The 19169-nt window shown below is 34.1% G+C and overlaps 3 protein-coding genes across 4 annotated transcripts in view; all 3 read right to left on the bottom strand.

Moving 5' to 3' along the window:
• The window catches only part of LOC123715213 (glycogen-binding subunit 76A), a 43392-nt gene extending 33336 nt beyond the window's left edge, over window positions 1–10056 (bottom strand). The window contains exon 1 of one of the 2 annotated variants that reach the window (XM_045670142.1): window positions 9791–10056. In XM_045670142.1, coding sequence (XP_045526098.1) covers window positions 9791–9799 — 9 coding nt within the window. In that variant the 5' untranslated portion in view covers window positions 9800–10056. The remainder of the gene's footprint in view (window positions 1–9790) is intronic. The other variant, XM_045670143.1, reaches the window with a different exon arrangement.
• Window positions 10057–11557: 1501 nt separating this feature from the next.
• On the bottom strand, window positions 11558–14366 carry LOC123715289 (SRSF protein kinase 2). The gene has a single exon (XM_045670247.1). It carries the CDS (start codon window positions 14102–14104, stop codon window positions 12293–12295), a length of 1812 nt encoding a protein of 603 aa, XP_045526203.1. The 5' UTR covers window positions 14105–14366; the 3' UTR covers window positions 11558–12292.
• Window positions 14367–17123: 2757 nt separating this feature from the next.
• On the bottom strand, window positions 17124–19079 carry LOC123715089 (monocarboxylate transporter 10-like). Its single transcript, XM_045669908.1, has one exon. The coding sequence runs from the start codon at window positions 19077–19079 to the stop codon at window positions 17124–17126; it is 1956 nt and encodes a 651-aa protein (XP_045525864.1).
• Between the last annotated feature and the right edge of the window lie 90 nt (window positions 19080–19169).

A 19169-nucleotide genomic window follows, 5' to 3' on the forward strand; every position in this document is an offset into this window, starting at 1 on the left:
ACAATTCTCGTGTCATAAAACTTCTTATAAAGTTTCGAAATTTGCAAGACTACTTTCCAATTTGTTGTATGTAGCTAAAAATATATAGCTAATTATTAGTCTTTCAAAAATAATACATGGAAATTTTGCTTTTCGGAAGCAATCGCATGCTTGCTTAAGTCGGACGTCAAACGAAAGTTAAAAAAACATACCAGCTCGATGCATATCGTATATATATATACGATCGATTAGACAGCGAAGAATCGCTGTCTAATCAATACTTAGAATCATACCGCGATTGCATTTCTAACGTTCTCGTGAGTGCATTTTGTAGATAGACTTTTTAAATAATTCTTGTTGTTATGGTGTGTGTATAGCATTCAGTAGATGCTTTATTACAGAATTGAATAACTGCACAGTACAATGGTACTCCGTCAATACCTATTTTCATAACAAAATAAAGAGTAAAGGAAAATTCCGTTCGCTACATTAAACCCTCAAGAGTTTATTTACATTGACAACGAATTATCAATAGAATTTATGTCAATAACTCAATAATGTGTTGCGTATACTTTATTGATAAATTATGGCATTCTCTTTTATTATTAATTAAGTATTATTGTACAAACGCTGATCTTAGCTCAGAGATTTGTACAAATTGTGGATTTGTACAATGCTCACATTAGATATACATCCAATGATTGACCGATTAGCTTAGTATAAAGATAAATGGGATTTTGAAGACACTACTAATTACTTTAATAGAATAGAAGTTATAATTATTCGAAAACAAATCAGAATTAAGGTTTAATCACATTATACGCCACGACTATATATTATAAAACATCGTAAATAAAAAGTATTTATACTTGAAAAGTTATAAGAATCAGATCCTCTTTTATATTAGATTATTGGCGTAGACAATCAAGTATTCTGAATATATAAAAAAAATATACCAAATGATGTTGAAATGCAAAACTGGAAGACGGCTTGACCAATTCGAATTTATTTTTATGTGTTTATTTCTTGAACTTATGTTTTTATGGAAAGAAAAATTGAGGAAAATCTTTGATGTGTTTTATTTTTACCTACTTAGGTTTTTAATTCGGAAAAGCAAACAATATCTACGGAGAAGCATAGCAAAATGTTTGGTATTGTATTGTATTGATACGAGCTAGGGGATCGAATAGAAAACGCCGTATCTCTTCAAGGGTTTATTTTTAAATAGATCAACGACACAAATTAAATAAAAGATATAAATTAAACGCAGATATACACTATTTACCACACACAAAATACTGTCACTAATTACTTTAATTACGCGCATTTCACACAGTACTTTATCCCTTGTCTTCACTTTTCGTACTTTATCTCTTTGATGTTAATCTCTTGGAATCGCATTCGAAACTGAATTAACTGGTCGCGTTTCGGCTCGCTCATGTAACTTTCTAGGCAGGATTGGTACTGAGTAGCGGTTGTACTATCCTTATCGCACTATTTTAAAATATACGTACTCATTATCTCTTTCGCACATTGCTCCGTCCTTGTCGTACAGAGTTCAAGAATATTTAGTCTGGCTTCGAGAAGGTTCCGATTACCTCTCTCTCACGTATCTAGAATATTCCTTCATCCTGTCAATCAAGTCCTGAAAATGGCTGAATACGGGTTTCATGAAAACGGTGTCAATCGAATACTTTCTCTGAAACAGCCTGAAAAATGTTTCAGCCTCCTGAAAACGAGGGAAACATTTTCCAAATTACAATTTTCTAATCCCCTCCGATTCGTCATTGACCCTCTCCTGAAATCAAAAACCACATTCAGTGTACGTCTCTAACTTGTGAAAATCGAGAAACATTACAGTCAACCCATCTTCGTAACAACATGTAAAAAAACTTATTAAGGCGGAAAGAAGTTCGCGGGGAGAAATTGAATAAAATTATTCTTGTCACCTACCATATGAATCGATTATATTAATAATAATATCATCCATGTCATTTGGCAACCTTTGTCTTATTCTATTTTTACTCCGGTGTTTATTTTATCACATTGCTAATTAACAATAGAACCAACAATTCTACTAATTGTGAAATATTTATTATATAATCAGTAGTGAGTTAATAGTTTACATGGGATTATATTATTGGCAATGTTAGTGGGCTAGTGTAAGTGTAAGTGTAACAAAGTTGATTAATTACATAATTTTAACAAAAATGTTACTTTTATTTACAAATAATGGTTGCAGCTCCTCACAAACGTTGTATAAAACATAAACTTGGTGATTAAAAATAGTGGCGGAGAGTTTATTGCCAGTTCTTTTCTTCCGCTCTACGCCCTTGGTTTGAGAACTGGTAGTACGTGTACATTGTTACCTAAATGAACTCATGATTTAGAATTTTGTTTTTTTTATTTAATTTGAAATAATCATTAAAGAGTAGTAAAGGTATATAAAATATTTTACTGGTTTTTCTGAATGGTGTTTTCTTGTCAAATGTTTACGGTTATTTGATCAGCTTTCAATAATTATATTATTAACAAAATAATTAATTCAATGTTATCAATACTTTGAAATGAAATGCTTATAATGCTGAGTGCCTGCTTATGACTATAATCTCGGGGCGTAACGGCCGAGTTGCGAATTAAGGTAGTACCCACACTTATAAAAGTAAGAAAGTCAGTGAGCAAAATGTACAGCCTTGGTTGGTACAATGTTTTACACCTGTAAACCACCTTGACACCGGAAGAAAAGTTCTACCGACTTGTGTCTTGTGATTAGTGATTCAATATTTTCTCCCTAAATAAAATGACCAAAAAATCCGAAGGAAAAGGGTTTCGATCCCGTATGCGTTCTTTAGTTCGTACCGAGTTAAGACGGTTTTCACCGTTTCAAACATGGCAGAGGATATAAATTTTACGTAAGGACACACCTATACGTTCGTAAATATCGTGTTCTTGGCTCGTTGTAGCATAGTTGAAATGCATGACCAGATCAGGCGACATTTTTGGCATGGTCCCTTTATTTAGCGAACTCCGTGCCAGACAGAACACTTCCTATGGAACGTACTATAAGATACATTATCTGACAAACTGATGATTCATTTATGTCTCAATTAGCTTAAAAGCAGTGTCTACGCATTACTTTTTTGTTATTTACTTACCCATATGACATAAAGATAGAATCGACGATATTCGATAAATAAAAATCATTTATTCATTTAGGTCACAGGTCATTATACATTAAAAAAACACTTTTAAACGGATTAAAGCTATGTATTATTATTAAAAACTTATAATTATTTACATAATTTTAATTTTTTTCCGACGTTTCGCATGTTTTCCAGCGTGCGTGGTCACGGTCACAAGCTATGTTAACAAAAGACAATACAAAGAAATATATATTAAATGCCAAATGCTTCTAATTTTAAATAAACTGCCAGTTATTTAGAGTAAATATATAGTAGTATCACTATAAAACATAAAATTGTAATGTTCGTAAGGAATATGTGTAGAAATATCGTGGTTCTACTTCTACTTATTGAAGTTACGTGGTGTGCTAGCTAACGAGAAGAGGGCCGAGGCTCTCGAGGTCACCTTTGCTTATAGTAAACTACGTACATATAGGGATAGTCATATTATAAAGAGGAATTTTTTTTTGTATGCGAACGAATAAACTTAAAATCAGTTCAAAATTAGAATGTATTATCCCCTTACCATAAAAAATAAATAAATCAATTACAATGACAAACCTTTTTAGGTCGTAGCGCCCTGGGCCTCAGATTGATGTATCTGTTTCATGATCATTTGTCAATCTAATAGGCTTTTTGTGTCCAAGGAAAGCCCGTTTCCTCACGATGTTTTCCTTTACCGTTCGACCGAATGTTAAATGCGCACATATAAGAAAGTCCATAGTTGCACGGCTGGTGATCAAACCTATGTAGGACCTCTGAGATGAGAATAGCTCGCTAAAGCCACTAGGCCAACACAACACAACTAGGCTAATAAATTGTTAGTTATTAATTTAACACCGATGTAAACAATATTCAGTTCCATTTAGAAAGAGCACTTTGCTATTTGAAGAATATTCGTAAATTGAACAGACAATTGACAGTAAAATTATATAGTTTATGGCGGCATAAATCACACTTGAGGCTATTCTCCAATAAAACTGTAATGTACGCCTGTGTTCTTCGGCGATCGAGTGATGCAGGCTTCAATAATAACGCCTAAATGTTAGTAGTAATATGTTAGTCATCTGTGCATATAGACCCCTCTTGGGTAAAGGTTTAATACAAAATAAAGTGAGTGAAAAACGCTTATTACATTGACCGCCAGTTCTTAAGTCAAGGGCGTAGAACTGCTGTAAGAACTACGAGTACATTGCATCATGTTCATCTTCACGTTAAAGCAGTTAATTGATATTAAAACTAAATAAATAAGAGAACCAAACGTTTCTCTTACGGCAAGAACAACACAAAAAATATTAGTATGAATACAATTCAATATATGTATATGAAATGTGGTAACATAACATAGTAGGTTCCGTTATTATAGTATTTTGAAATATCTTAACAAACATAGTAATAATAATAATTAAAAATGAATAAATAGAAAGTCACAGTAAATTTAAAAACTTTCGGCCCTTGTACGTTTAACGCTGGCAGCATTTAGTCGCTGTATTGCGAAACTTATTAGTTAAGCAAGGTAAGCCCTGCTCTGTGGTCACCGGTACTCACTACCAGTCGGTAACTTAATCTTTACTTAGCGCCTGTGTGTGAACCTCACGGCCGAAGAATCTCTCCTCCAAAGTGAAAATATCGAAGTTGGAGAAGACTCTTATATTTTACCTTATTCGCCTCTTTAACTGTTAAATTGTTAAGTAAATTTACAATAAACCACATTGAACTGGGGCACACCCAGAATCTTCAACTGTCCTCAATAACCTAACAACACGTTCGGTAGTTGTTGATTGCGTTCATACAGATGTAGTGGCAGGATATAAGGATAAGTAAGGATATTTCGGTGATAAAGAAAATTTTACAATTTGTAAATACTTTTCTGATGCAACTTTTTTTACTGCTGAAAAGCTTGCCTAACGCAAGATAATATATAATATAGTAAATAAACAGATACGAGGACCGATACCTATTTTTTTTGTTACAACTCTTGTATTCAAAATTTTCATAGTAATCATAAAATACATAAGGTTATTCTGTCCGTTGACTAGCCAGGAGAATTCTAGATGTGATTGGTTGATAGACGTGATTTTTATGACATAGAATCGATGTTCTGCTAAATCAGAAAGCTCCAAGTAACGCCCGTCATACTTGACCTCTCGTAAATGAGCTCAGAACAAATTTATAAATTCTAGCTGACCCCTCGAACTTCGCTTCTCCTTAATGTGATTTTACTTAGCCTATCTTATTAGTATATCCCCACATGAAACTGACTGTTCGGTTTTTCTGTATGAAAACTTTTTATCGTTTTCTGTGATTTTTCTCATAATAGATGGAACGTAATGTTCCATTATGTCTTAGCAAGAATGTAGCCTGACTTAAGACTAATAAGTAATTTTAGTCTTACCCAGTTTACTTATAAGGATTTTAGAATAAGTTAATAGAACGTTTTTTTTTATGTAATAGCAGGCAAACGGGCAAGAGGCTCACCTGATGTGAAGCGATACCGCCGCCACTCACATTGCCAGAAGGCTCGCAAGTGCGTTGCCGGCCTTTCAAGAATTGGTACGCTCTTTTCTTGAAGGACCCTAAGTCGAATTGGTTCGGAAATACTTCACTGGGCAGCTGGTTCCACATAGTGGTGGTGCGCGGCAAAAACTGCCTTAGAAAACGCTCAGTTGTGGAACGACGGACGTCGAGGTGATACGGATGGTATTTTGTATTTTGCCTTGACGTCCGATAATGAAACTCAGCTGCGGGTATTAGACCGAACAACTCTTCTGAACACTCCCAATGGTAAATGCGGTAGAAGATGCAGAGGGACCCAACATCTCTACGCAACGCCAAGGGATCAAGCCGCAAGGAAAGTGATTGGTCGTCGACGATTCGAACCGCTCTTCTTTGAATACGGTCTAGTGGAAGGAGCTGGTACTGGGGAGCTCCCGCCCAGAGGTGAGAACAGTGTCCAATAATACTACTTAGTCTCTATTAAAGAGAAGACACTCTGTTCTTGTGTTCTATTTTCTTGAAGCTGAATGAATCAAATATTATCAGACCTAAGTCGTACTAAATTTAATCAAAATTTTATGAAAGTTGCATTTCAAATGCAATTGGAGGAATGATATATGTTACATACCGAGGATATCTCTTAAACGTATGTCTCAATTAGAGAAATTTGTTACGTTGATTTATTTGCAATGCTACTCGATGGTGAGAAAACATTTACCCTCCTTAGTCATGTCTCTTTACATCAGAACGTAAACCCAGTTTGACAAAAAGAGACAAAAGTGTACTTTAGCTAAGAGTGTGCAATTGGGCTTATTACGTTTTTATGTAGTAGTAATATTAGGTCCTTACATATGAAATTGGCGTTTTTTTATGGGAGGAACAAAAAGTCGAATATTTTTAAATATAATACATTTAATTAATCAAAGTATGAACCATTGTTTTCTATACACTTTTGCCATCTCATAGGTAGTTCATTGATCCCTTTACTAAAAAAACCAGTCGGACGGGAATCAATAAAATATGTGAAGGCGATTTGGACTGCCCCATCAGAGTTAAATTTTTTCCCTTGCAAGAAGTTGTCCAAATTTCGAAAAAAATGGTAATCTGTTAGAGCAAGGTCCGGGGAGTACGGAGGATGTCTTAAACATTCCAATTGAAGCTCTTCTAATTTGGTAGCCGTCCTTTGTGCAGTGTGTGGTCTAGCGTTGTCGTGGAGTGGCAGTGGCGTGGAGCGATTGACCAGCCTAGGTTGTTTAGCCGCTAGCTTTTCCATCATGGTTTGCAATTGCTGACAATAGACATCAGCCGTAATAGTCTGGACAGATTTGAGAAAACTGCAATGAACAATACCGGCACTAGTCCACCAAACGCTTACAAGTAACTTTTTGGGGTTAATTTTTCGCTTGGGGCAGGATTTGGCTGGCTGGCCAGGATCCAACCATTGCGTTGAGCGCTTCCGATTATCGTAAAGAATCCATTTTTCATCACAGGTAATGATTCGGTTTAAAATACCTTCATTATTGTGCCGGTTCAGTAATGTAACGCAGCAGTCGACGCGCGTTTGCCGGTTTGCTTCAGTCAATTCGTGAGGTACCCAGCTTTCAAGCTTTTTAATCTTCCCAATTTGCTTCAAGTGAATTAAAACAGTTTTATCACTAACACCGCAGCCTGCAGCTAACTCGGACGTGGTTTGCGATGGATCCGCTTCCACAATACCCTCAATACTTCATTGTCAACTTGGCTCTCAGGCCGTCCACGGGGCTTGTTCTACAGGTCGAAATTTCCAGAACGAAAACGTTGGAACCAAAAACGAACTGTGTTTTCTTTTGCAACATGACCGCCATACACATCATTCACCCTTCGAATCGTTTCCGCATGACTAGTGCCACGGCGGAACTCGTACTCGTAAATAATGCGATACTTTAAGTTTTCCATTTTGTAAAATGAGTGACGCAAACAGAAAAAAAAAACAGAAGAAAAAAACAAATTAATGACGGTCATCGAAGCACAAATACACGGTGGTATAAATAACCTGCACACACACCCCACATACACACCCTCAACACACCTTTACACAACACAGCCGAATTAGGTATTTCTTAGTGAAGTGTATTTAATAATTTTCATTGATTTTTTTTCCTTTCGTAAACATTTGAAACCATTTTGTATATTCATATATCATATGTTCCATCTTTGGCTATATTTTTAGTATAATTGTATATATGTTATCTGTAGGATAAAAATAAAAATAAATAGCTATTTATTTCTTGCTTATACCTATAGAGACGTATGTCATATATGTACATTTTACACTCGCTTGAACAGTGAGGGAAAACATCGTAATGCCCAAAAAGGCGAAGTATGTCGCAGAAGGCTATCCATACTTGCCTATTAGAAAACGAAACAGATACACAAATCTGAGAGCCAGACATAGCGCTAGGTTGTAGCGACATTGTTTTTTTTTTTTGATTTGGTTGGTTAAAAAGAAATAAAAGTTACAGGAAGCATAGAACGGATTTGAGACAAAACATGAGCGTAATTATCCGTTAACTATTTACCTAAGCTAACCGGTACACTGTAGGTCTTTCCATTGGTTAATTTATAACCAATAGTTAAAGAAACCTCTCGGTGATTATTATAATTTTCCGCGAATACTAAGAAAAGCGCCAGATCACATAAGTATTCTGTGACACGCAATACACGTTAAAAATAATTATTACTTTGTATATTAAACGAAGGAACGAGTATGTACTTAGTACGTTTGTTTGTTAAAAAAAGGTTTGCCAACAAAGCTATATCTGGAAACAAACATAAATAGCAATAAAAACTGTACACCTTTAACAGACTTAATTTAATGATTATTTAAATTATTAGTATAACATTATGTTAATGTTCCTATTATATTATAATATCAATCTAAATTTGCCAGTTTCTTTGCAAATAAACGATTTATACAGCATGCTTTATACTTAGTACATAATAGAATTCTTACAAACTACAGTGTAATTCAAAAGGCGAAAAATATAAATGGTAAATAATTGCAAAAAAAAACGGAAAGCTCTGAGAAACTGTGATTTATTAATAATAATAATAAATTTCAGTAGAAAATTTATTATATTACTTACAGATATAGGAACCTAGGAACATCCGCTTTTGGAACCAGGACGGTTCTACGGACGGGAGCGTTGTAACGCACTATGTATATTTTATATTAGAGGATAGTTAAAAATCTTTGTTAAATATTGTTAGTAAGCCCTTAGCTTATTATATATTGAAGGGTTTAAGCATTAATTTTACACGCGATATTGATAAAAATGATTTCATAGCTAATTTTGTTCGAATTTAAATATTCGTTAAAATTACGCAATGATACTGTCATGGACTTTTTTTTAAACTTTCAAAGACGAACATTTCCGTTGTAACTATACCGCCGTTTCTGCGTAACTTTCACCGCAGCGGAAACTCTAAGAAAATATTAAAATTTTATAATATTTATAAACACAAAAAGATTTTTGATTTGAATCAACAGTATAACTAAACCAGCAAACTGTTCAGCTTTATATTTATCTTATTAAAATAAAAAAGGCAACTCGATCACCTATGCTAAATGAATTGAACCTGTGTAAGTTTTTCGAGGATATTGTTATAAGCCCAGAACTAATTAATACGCAAAAGAAATGACGATTGTATGAGTCTGAAATGTCTGAAAGTTGTATAATATATTTTAAAGTTTATTAAATATTACGTTTTCTTTTTATAATTAGTCTGCATAACTCCTTGACTATAACAATATTATTTGTGACGCTTATGAGATAATAGTTTATACATGTAACGAAACGTAGGTAAGGAAAATGTAGCAACGCATGGGAATTTGTGAATGAATCTACTATCTACATACTAAATCACGCAATGGAACAGCGACCTATGTCAAGAGTCAAGGTCAAAAAACGGAATTTGAATACACTTAGGCTTATAGATTACTTTAATATCAAAAAATTATTTTAGTAATAGAAAAGTGAAATGGAGGTAGGATATTTTATTAATAAAATATGTCTTTTCAAACGAAACCACTAAAACTGTTAACCAAATGTGAAGTTTATAAAAAAATTATAAGTTTAAAATCTTTCACTCACCTTTTTCATTCCCTCCACTTAAAAAATCATTTTATATCACAAATCACCCACAGAGTTTAGAGCGTAACGAAAGAGAAAGTATTATTTACGTACCTACATGTGAGACGTCAAAGATTTTCGCGGCGACTGGCACTTGGCAGTAAGGACGCAAGAAGGTCGCTTGCAGTGTCGCGCATGCGTCATGATGCTCACAAAGTATTCTGGTTGCCAAAATCATCAAAATATTTCATACCCTAGCGAAGGGCCTTGACTAGATTCTAATAGGACTATCATTGCTTGTCATTGCGAGAATGAACTGAAATAATATTATTGCTATAAACAATAACTTTTGTATTAGTAGATATTATCATACAATTTGCGATACCTGCAAGGTGGTAATAATGGTTAATATTGATTATACGAGTCATCGAATCATCACACAGGACTTATTACCTACCCATTTCATGAAAATGATTACGTGGGTCTATAGCTCCTTACCGTTTTTTGCTTGCTTGTGCCCAATTCATATAAAATAACAAGTCCTCATATAACTGTGTTACTTTTTTTAAATAGTTAAAATAAAAACTGCTGTATTAAAAAAGGCTTATTTTTTATGTTATTTATCACTACACGTAGAGTACTAACACACACTATATTGTGTACTAGCAAAGACTTAATTATTTAAATTTAAAAATACGATACCTGCTAAATGAATAGAAATGTAATATTTCTTACTTTAGTTGGATTCTAATTGTGTTTGCTGAATTACAGAATTCATCACATAAAAATATGGTTTTAATTAATGAAATAGCCAACCAAAGCAATATATGGCCAACGTTCACTATTAAACAAATGTCACCAATACTATACGTAAAAGAGTGACCATCGTCATGATAAGGTGCTGATATGGTGAAAGGCAAACTACTAAATAAAATAAATAGGCACAGGTTACAGCAGTTGAATCTTTGTACATAACATAAATTCTTATTGTAAGAATTGTTCCCACTTTGTACCCGATGATACAGCTCACGCCATCTAGCTACATGTCTTTTTTATTAAAAATGTATTAACGAAAATTTTGTGGCAAAACACGGAAAAAATATTTGTTTTATTTTTTTACGCGACATTTTAAATATAATTTTTACTTGAATTTTAATCAAATGCTTTAACATAATTACATTTGTCACAATTTAAGTCGTTACCACAATCTATAAAATGCGACGTTTGTTGACGAGATGTCGCTGTAATAAACACACTCTTAAAATTTTGAATATGATTACATACTTAATAATAAACAAGATTTTTTTTACTTTCCCATATTTGAAAACTTTTAAGCGTCCACGTTACGATATCGACATCAGCCTCTTTTTAACATAATTTATTTTTGGTAGGTTCTTCAAGTCACTCTTGTAAAATATTTCTACTAGACTTTATCCATAATGAAATATTACATTACTTGTGTAGATTCTGTATGATGTATATCGAAGTTTTTTATATTACAAACTCAAACATGTAAAGCACTTTTTCTTTTTGCCTTTCATTGCACCTTTAATTGAATGTGCTCAGGTTACCGTAACATGGCAGCTCATATAACATTATTGTTTGCACTATACAATATCATGTGTAGACTGCTTTGGCAAGGGCACAATAACGCCAACAATTTCCTGTTCCACATATAGAAAATAAATAAGAGTAATATTTTATCAAAGTTAGTAACCAAATGACAATAATATAAAAGCAGTCTGCTATTGTCAGGAAAAAATAAATGAAAGACATAATAACAAGCTCGTTTTACAATTTTATTCATGTAAATTTGCAGATATAATTAATACAAATTATGGTCATGTAAACTGGGTTCTATGTTAAATAATATATCAACTGGTTAAGGTCACTGTATCACGCTGCCTCTCATCTCCAAACATTGTAAATTTGTTTAAGCAACTTGTGTCATTCAAATATAAAAAAGGCAGTCTCGGAATTGTGGTATTACTAATAATGCCTTATTCTCTAAAACATAGTATGAGATTTTTGTGATAGTGATTAAGACAAACTTAAACTATGTGAAATATCTATCCAAATGGCTACAGTATACATGCATGACATTAGACATTCTCACAATACAGGTGACTTTAGTGCATTACTAAATCAACTAATAATTTACTAAAGGTTAATGCGATAATACCTATATTGTCTATCATCATACATCACAATTTTTACTACAGCTATCTGTACAATTATTTATTGGTGTTATCTGAATGCCAATAATGCTCATCTTGTATAATGCACTATATTTGAGCAGCAGGTATTATATACAGTGCTACTAATATTAATCTCTTTATCAGCATTTATATTGTACATTATTTTATGGAATCAAGGACAGCTAACAATACAAGTACAAACAAAACCATTCACAGACGGATTTATAAATAAACTTTTGATTAGAACAGAAACATTTAAATACTAAGTGTGTCACTACTGATTTCATGAATACTAAAATTATTCATACATCCAAGAGAGAGCAGCTCAATTATCCTCAGATTCATTTTGTTCCTGTGGGGTTGTCTTCAACCAAGGGTGTTGAAGACATTCATAGGCAGTAGCCCGCCGATTAGGATCAAAGTCTAACATAGGTTTCAAAAAATCTGCAAACTCCTCAGCGTCATTCTGACTCCATTCATACTTTTCTGTTAATACAGAGACTAATCCCCATGGCTTCAAGCCTGTTATATTTCTCAACTCTCCTTTTTTGTTGAAGAATATCTTTGAGTATTTTCCAGAAGCTGCAATTCGTTTAGGGATATCTCCTAAAAGCTCTATTATGTGAGCTAGATGATCTTCATCACGACTATAACCTTCTCCAGAGTGGGGTTCAAATAAGTAGTCTCCCGTTGCTAATTCAAATGCCATGCAAGCTGTACTCCAAATGTCAGCAGATGTTCCATAGCCAGCACTTAAAAGGACTTCTAAAGAACGGTACTGCCTAGTTTGAATGTCTTCTGTAAAATGTCGGTGAACCCAACAAGCATTACCTAGATCAGCAATTTTTACTTCAACATCACAAATATCAAAGGCTGGATCTGGTCTTTTATCATCAGACTCCTTGTTTGGAATATTAAAAGACGGAGGGGTATCAGTCAATTCACCTTCTGACATTGGTGTACCTGCATCATCACCACATCCATACTGTTTGCTTCTTACCTGAACTGCTTCAGCATCAGTGTCGAATGCTTCTTCATCTGCTCTTTGTAGATCATTACAACCATTAACAGTGGACTCATTTTCAGATCTATTCTCAAGAACACTAACATCCTCGAATGTTTGTGGTGAATCGTCAATGTCCTGAGACATTGGAGCAGACTCACTATTATTTGAACCTTTCTTTTGCTCCTCAATCTCTTCTATTTGTTCCATTTGCTTCTTTAATAGCATTGATTGCCTTTTTGCTTTTTTCTTTAACTTTTTCTTTTTATTCCTACTCATTTTACCTGTAACAACTTGCTCTTGAAATTCCTTTGGTGCCGTACTAATCAGAGAATGAGGTAATCTGAGACCCAAGGAATGTAACTCAGTAGCTTCTGCTGCTAACTTTCGTATGTATGTTTCGTCAACACAAACTAAAACATTTTCAGGCTTTATATCGGTGTGAATTATCTTACATTTAGTATGAAGATAATCTAAGCCTTCTAAAACTTGATGTATAATGGTTTTTACATTTTCTCGAGGTATACCTCGATAATTAGACTTCAAAATCAACTTTAAAAGGTGATGACCTAGAACTTCAAACACCATACACACATGTGTACCATTTACACCAGTAATTTTAAAATCATTTAGTAATTGAACAGTTTTATTCCTTTTGGGATCAGAAGGGTCACTGTCTCGGACAGCTTTAAGTATTTTAATTTCATCTAGGGCAGTCTCGGTAAAATGCGGTGCGGATTTTACCACTTTTAAGGCGACGAACCGCTTATCCACGAGATCCCAACACAGCCACACAGTAGAAAAATGACCCCATCCTAGCTTTCGCGTGACGTGGTATCGGTTAAGGAATAAGTCTCCGATTTTGACAGGATGATAACCACCCTTGCAATAGTCTGCACTGTCCTCCTGTTCCTCATCATCACTTGCGTACTGCTCGTCGTCATCTTCTTCGATAGTTTCATTGGAAGAACTATGTGTCGGTTCGAGACGATTCTGAGTTTGATTGCGCAGCCCGTTTCCTTGTACACCAGCGCCGTGCTCCTCCTCACGGTTTTTCTTTTTGCCTAATTTATGACGTTTCTTTTTCGCCTGAATGGCGAGAACCCTCCTATTTACATCTGATTTAGAACTCATTTAGCAAATTACAACACTTTTAACCAGTTGCGATATAAGTAAATTTATCTTTTCATCTCAATCTTTTTGTTTGAGTATGGCGGCCGGTAGCAGACAGAACAAAACGCGCTCGCACAAGAAAATTGCGAGTGTTACCAACGTTAGAGTGTTAGTGGTACTTTCTAAAGTAATATTTAACGGATTCCAAATACCGAAATAATTTTAACGTAGTGAAAACATTTATTACTTATAATAATCTCGCGTCAGTTATCCAGAAAACTATAACTACGATAACGATTAAAGTTAAAACTCCAAATAATTTTAGACTACCAACACTGCTGTACGTCATTAATCACAATTAAGGCATTATGTAGGGAACATTGTGATGTCTGTGGACTCTGCATATATTCCATACATAATACAAGTTTCTACTAGTCTGTACTCTGTATATCTATAGAACTGCGACGTCGATTCGTTATGGCGGCAAGTGATTTTGCGAGGTGCCTCGTCGATAATATTGGCGAGTCGAAGCTACACGAGTCTCCAATCTCTAAAATTGGTCTACTGGAATCTTATGGCATAAAAAAAAAAGATATTTATATTGCAATGTCAACTGTCATCCGTCAAATTAAAGTAAGAGATCTGTCAACCGCTGCTGAGATTTTGTGATTTTGAGCCTTTCCCATTAGGGATAAATTAATATAATCATCATCATGAGATTTTATGATCATCTTCTTGAAATTTGTTGTTTGTGAAAAAGCCAGATATCAAGCGACAAATTTTGTTTTTAATGTTTATCGTAACCTGTACACCATACAACAATTTGGTACAAAGCCATTTTCAGCATCGCGGTTTTCATTTATACGCTTCAAAAACATATATTTTTGTAGTTTTATGTCATCTCTCTCCATTAAAATGGTCCTTTTTGATTGGCTTTTAACATATTGAAGCCTAATCTCCTTAAGTATAAGTCTGTAAAAAATTACAAATTTCTCAAACAATAGCTTAGTCATTAATTACCATCAGTCTACATACATCTCACCGACAGTGAGAGAGATTATTACTTAATATTTTTCTAACCTCAGAGATTCTCTTCTCCCGTTGAAAACAATATCTTGTCGAACAATTTGTAACAGATTTATTACTGGAATTTCCTTCCGAACTGAATAGAATGCCAGATCTTTATTTCCAATCAACTATAAATCGAAAATGTCCAAGTTGATTTTCTTCTTTCCCCCTCTCATCTTTTTACCAGGCTTGGAAAACACACCATCATTCGTTGTGCCCTCAGCTACGATTCGCCGTATCGCCGGGGAAACCATTATAACGAAGACACAATTAAGTACCGAAAAAAATATTAAATAAACTAATAGTACCAAGACCACTCAGTCCTTCTTACCGGTCAACTCTGTCCCACACTTTAAAATCAAAGATTGAGTTTGATTTACACCTTCTTCTTCCTTTATTTTACGATAAACATTGAAAACAAATTGCTCACACATTGCTCACTTGAGATTGAAGCTTCTTTTTCGAAATTTTCACAAAAACAACAATTTCAAGAAGATAATCACAAAATCTCAGCAGTGGTAGAAAGATCTCGTACTTTGATTTATTTAATATTTAATGGCTCGCTACGACAAGATGTACGTGATTCGAATGAATGTGTTAGCTACTTTATGTGTCTACCAATATTATAATGCCTTGCGCTTATATCCTAAATATAAATAAAAAATGTTTGTAAATAATTAGCGTAAGCCTTTTCTTTGTTAGGTGTCTTCGAAAGTACTCGCCATTAATGATGTTTTTAAGTAATTTACTTCACTAAATTTTTGCGACCTTTGACTCGCGACCGAAAACCCGACAAAAAGTGGAGGCGGCGAACCGAGGCGCATAATCATATTGACCAATGTCCTGTGCCCTTGTTTTGCCCGGTGCCACTGTTACATTAATTGTTTTCATTCGCTACGTTCCATCATACTCAATATAATTTCATGGGCTAAATTTAGGTAGATTTGATAATCTGTCCAAAGTTCAATTTTGATAATTAAGTGATGTTAAAATATTGTACCTAATTTATAAGTTTTCTTGGCATAGGATTATAATGCAATTTACGTGGAAGAGGATAACTGCTATATTTTTATTACATTCTATTAACGAGACTGCATTAATTGTTTTCTATTTATTTTTAACATCTACTGTTCCTTTGTTGTTGTTGAAGTGAAACTTCTTTATCGGTGTTGGAAAAAAAAAACCCTCACATTTTTCCGTTACGCGCCATCTCTTTCTTGTTCCTACCACGGTTGATTCGAAGAGGTTCGAAGCCATTAATAACAAAAATATATAATAACATAACAACGATAGTAATAATTTTCTTACAATTAATGAAATTTTTTAATAATCTTAGTAGTAATAAGGTAAAATGAAATAATTATATTATTTGTATTCATCTCTATGATAATAAAAACCTTAAACCAATAATATAATATAATAAGTTTAATCAATTTCTCTAAAGTTGCAGATTTGTAGACTGTCATTTTTTGGAAAAATAAGTTTCACTTCTTACGTGTACACTAGTCCACGTACACATTTTTTGTAATGAAGAACTCCACGATTTGAAAAATTCTTTCACCAATATAAAGCTACATTATCAGTTAGTAACATAGACTATAATAAAGGCGAAGAAACTAAAACTGTTTCAAAAGCGTTTCAAAAATATTAAAGAATAGTTTATAAACTAAGCATAGGTATTATATAATTGTTGCTCACTTTAGAAAAAATATTTTTGTGCTGGATTGACCACTTATTAAGGATGCTATAATATTATAATATCACTACGATCAAATGAATGTATGTAGATGATAGTTAGATGTAGATGATTTAAGGTATTTCAATTGAGTTAATTTATTACTAAATTTATTGATTTCAAAATGATATGGTATCTCGCTCTACTAAATATGTTATAATATAAAATAAATTGAAATACAGTAATTAAAATTATATTTAATTATTTTTGAACGTCTAAAAAATACATAGTACCTATCTACTTAACTGACTTTGTCCCCTGTCTTTGGGAATCATTTGTTTCATTTTGAATTTCTCTAACTGACAACTTTTTAATAGGAAGTAAAATTAAACCTCCAAGTGCAATAAAACACCCTGCTTCATAAAATGCAACTGAAAATCCAAATAAATCTTTTATGAAACCCGCTACAGGCGCACTAAAAAAACTACCTAGACCCTGAAATAGTAACAAAATACCGGTAGCATTTGTTAAATTATCCAACCCGTATAGAGAAACTATTATGAGACTTCTTAGTGATGCCATGCAAGATATAAAAAACCCGTATAAAACACAGTATGAATATTGATAATATAAATCGTATGAGAATGTAGAGCATATTGTACTAGTTCCTGCTATTATCATTGATGTTACAAATAAATATACAGGCTCTATCCTTAGAGCAAGTGTCCCTATTATGAGTCTTCCGAAAGCATTAGATAACCCCATGACACTGACAAATAGAGTACAATGTTTTGGATGTATTCCTGCATCCTCATTTCTGGTTTGAATAAAAACATATGGAACGAGAAATCCTACGTATATTAAAAAGCCAGCCGTACAAAGACACCAAAATGAAGTCTTCCGCAATAATTTGGGATCCATCATAGTTGCTAACACTCTTCTTGCGGCCGTGGTAAATACTCCTCTACGCTCCCTTAAATCGACAGCAGTGGCAGCCCTTGACACTGCTAATTGATACTCAAGACCAGTTTTGTCAGTAGTATCGACCATACTTTTCTGATAAGCGGGTAGTTTCTGCAATTTCCCATCGTAAAATACATCATCACGATACATGGGTCTAGACTGAGGAACGTGCTCTTCCCAGCGAAATAATCTTCCCCAGAAACTTGTCTTTTTTGGTGGCTCAACATTTACAGTAACCTCTATTGCTTTTTTAGCTTTGTCCTGAACGCTTGTTTTCGACATAATTGATTGTACTTGCTTTAACTGTCGTGGGCTTATGCCCCCTTGAGGTGCGTTTGCAGTTAAAGTTATCTTAGATACAGTTGCAGTGGATGGTCCTGCTTGCGAAGCTGGTGTCGAAACTGTATCATCAACCACTGCTGCAGCAGTAGGAAAATTAGAATTGGATGCTGCACCAAACAAGCGTTCCGTTGTGGTAGGCATGATACCTTCTGTCTTAGTGCGTGATACAGTGCTCTTTAACGCTGCAGCAGATAAATTTGGTAAATAGGTTACAGTACGAGTAGGATCTTCACTAGTTGTAACAACCGTCAAAGATAACAAAGGTTGAAATGCCATACCAAGAAAAAAAATTAAGCCAAAAAGACCAGAATGAAACAAAGTTGTTGCTCGCCACCCTGCTAGTTTGGATAAATGAGCGTTTGCTGATGACAATACCATGACACCCAAACTTGAACCAGTTGTAGATATTGCTAAAGCAATTGACCTTAACTTTTCGAAATAAAATCCAACTACAAGACTAGCAGACATATTGATAAGACAATATCCGAAACCGGCAAAAAATCCGTAGAAAACACACAGTGATGTAAAATTTGTAGAGAAATAGGATGTTAGCAATGAGAATGAACTAATTATTGATCCAGACATAGCACATGCCCTAAATCCAAAACGGTTTATGAAGGCAGAAGCTAAAGGTCCCATCATGAAATAAATTGCGACAGCAATAGAATTTACCAAGGGTAAAGTAGACACTGATATATTTAAATCAGAAGACATGTCGTTTAGTATACTGCCAAAAGTAAAAGCAACGCCATCTAAGATAAAAATTATTGAAAAAGATGCAGCTACAACTACCCAACCCCATCCTCCTTCCTCTGGTACTGATATTTGAGCGGCTATTTCAGTTTCTTCTCCTCCTTCTAAGTTGTCAGGTCGACTTACTATTCTGCTTGGTGTAAAAAGCATGCTCTTTCTAGGTTCATTCTTTATAAGTATTGGTTTTGGCGGCATATTTAAGAAATATTTGAATCCTTATATGTCTTATAGATTAAAAAAATATTTTCAAACAAGTTTCATTATTTTAAAACTTATCACAATAAC

The sequence above is a fragment of the Pieris brassicae genome, chromosome 10 (genome assembly GCF_905147105.1).
Source record: "Pieris brassicae chromosome 10, ilPieBrab1.1, whole genome shotgun sequence".
Classification (NCBI taxonomy): Eukaryota; Metazoa; Arthropoda; class Insecta; order Lepidoptera; family Pieridae; genus Pieris; species Pieris brassicae.

Coding starts and splice junctions, on each gene's coding strand:
- LOC123715089 (XM_045669908.1), bottom strand. CDS start 19,079: ATGCCGCCAAAACCAATACTTATAAAGAATGAACCTAGAAAGAGCATG.
- LOC123715289 (XM_045670247.1), bottom strand. CDS start 14,104: ATGAGTTCTAAATCAGATGTAAATAGGAGGGTTCTCGCCATTCAGGCG.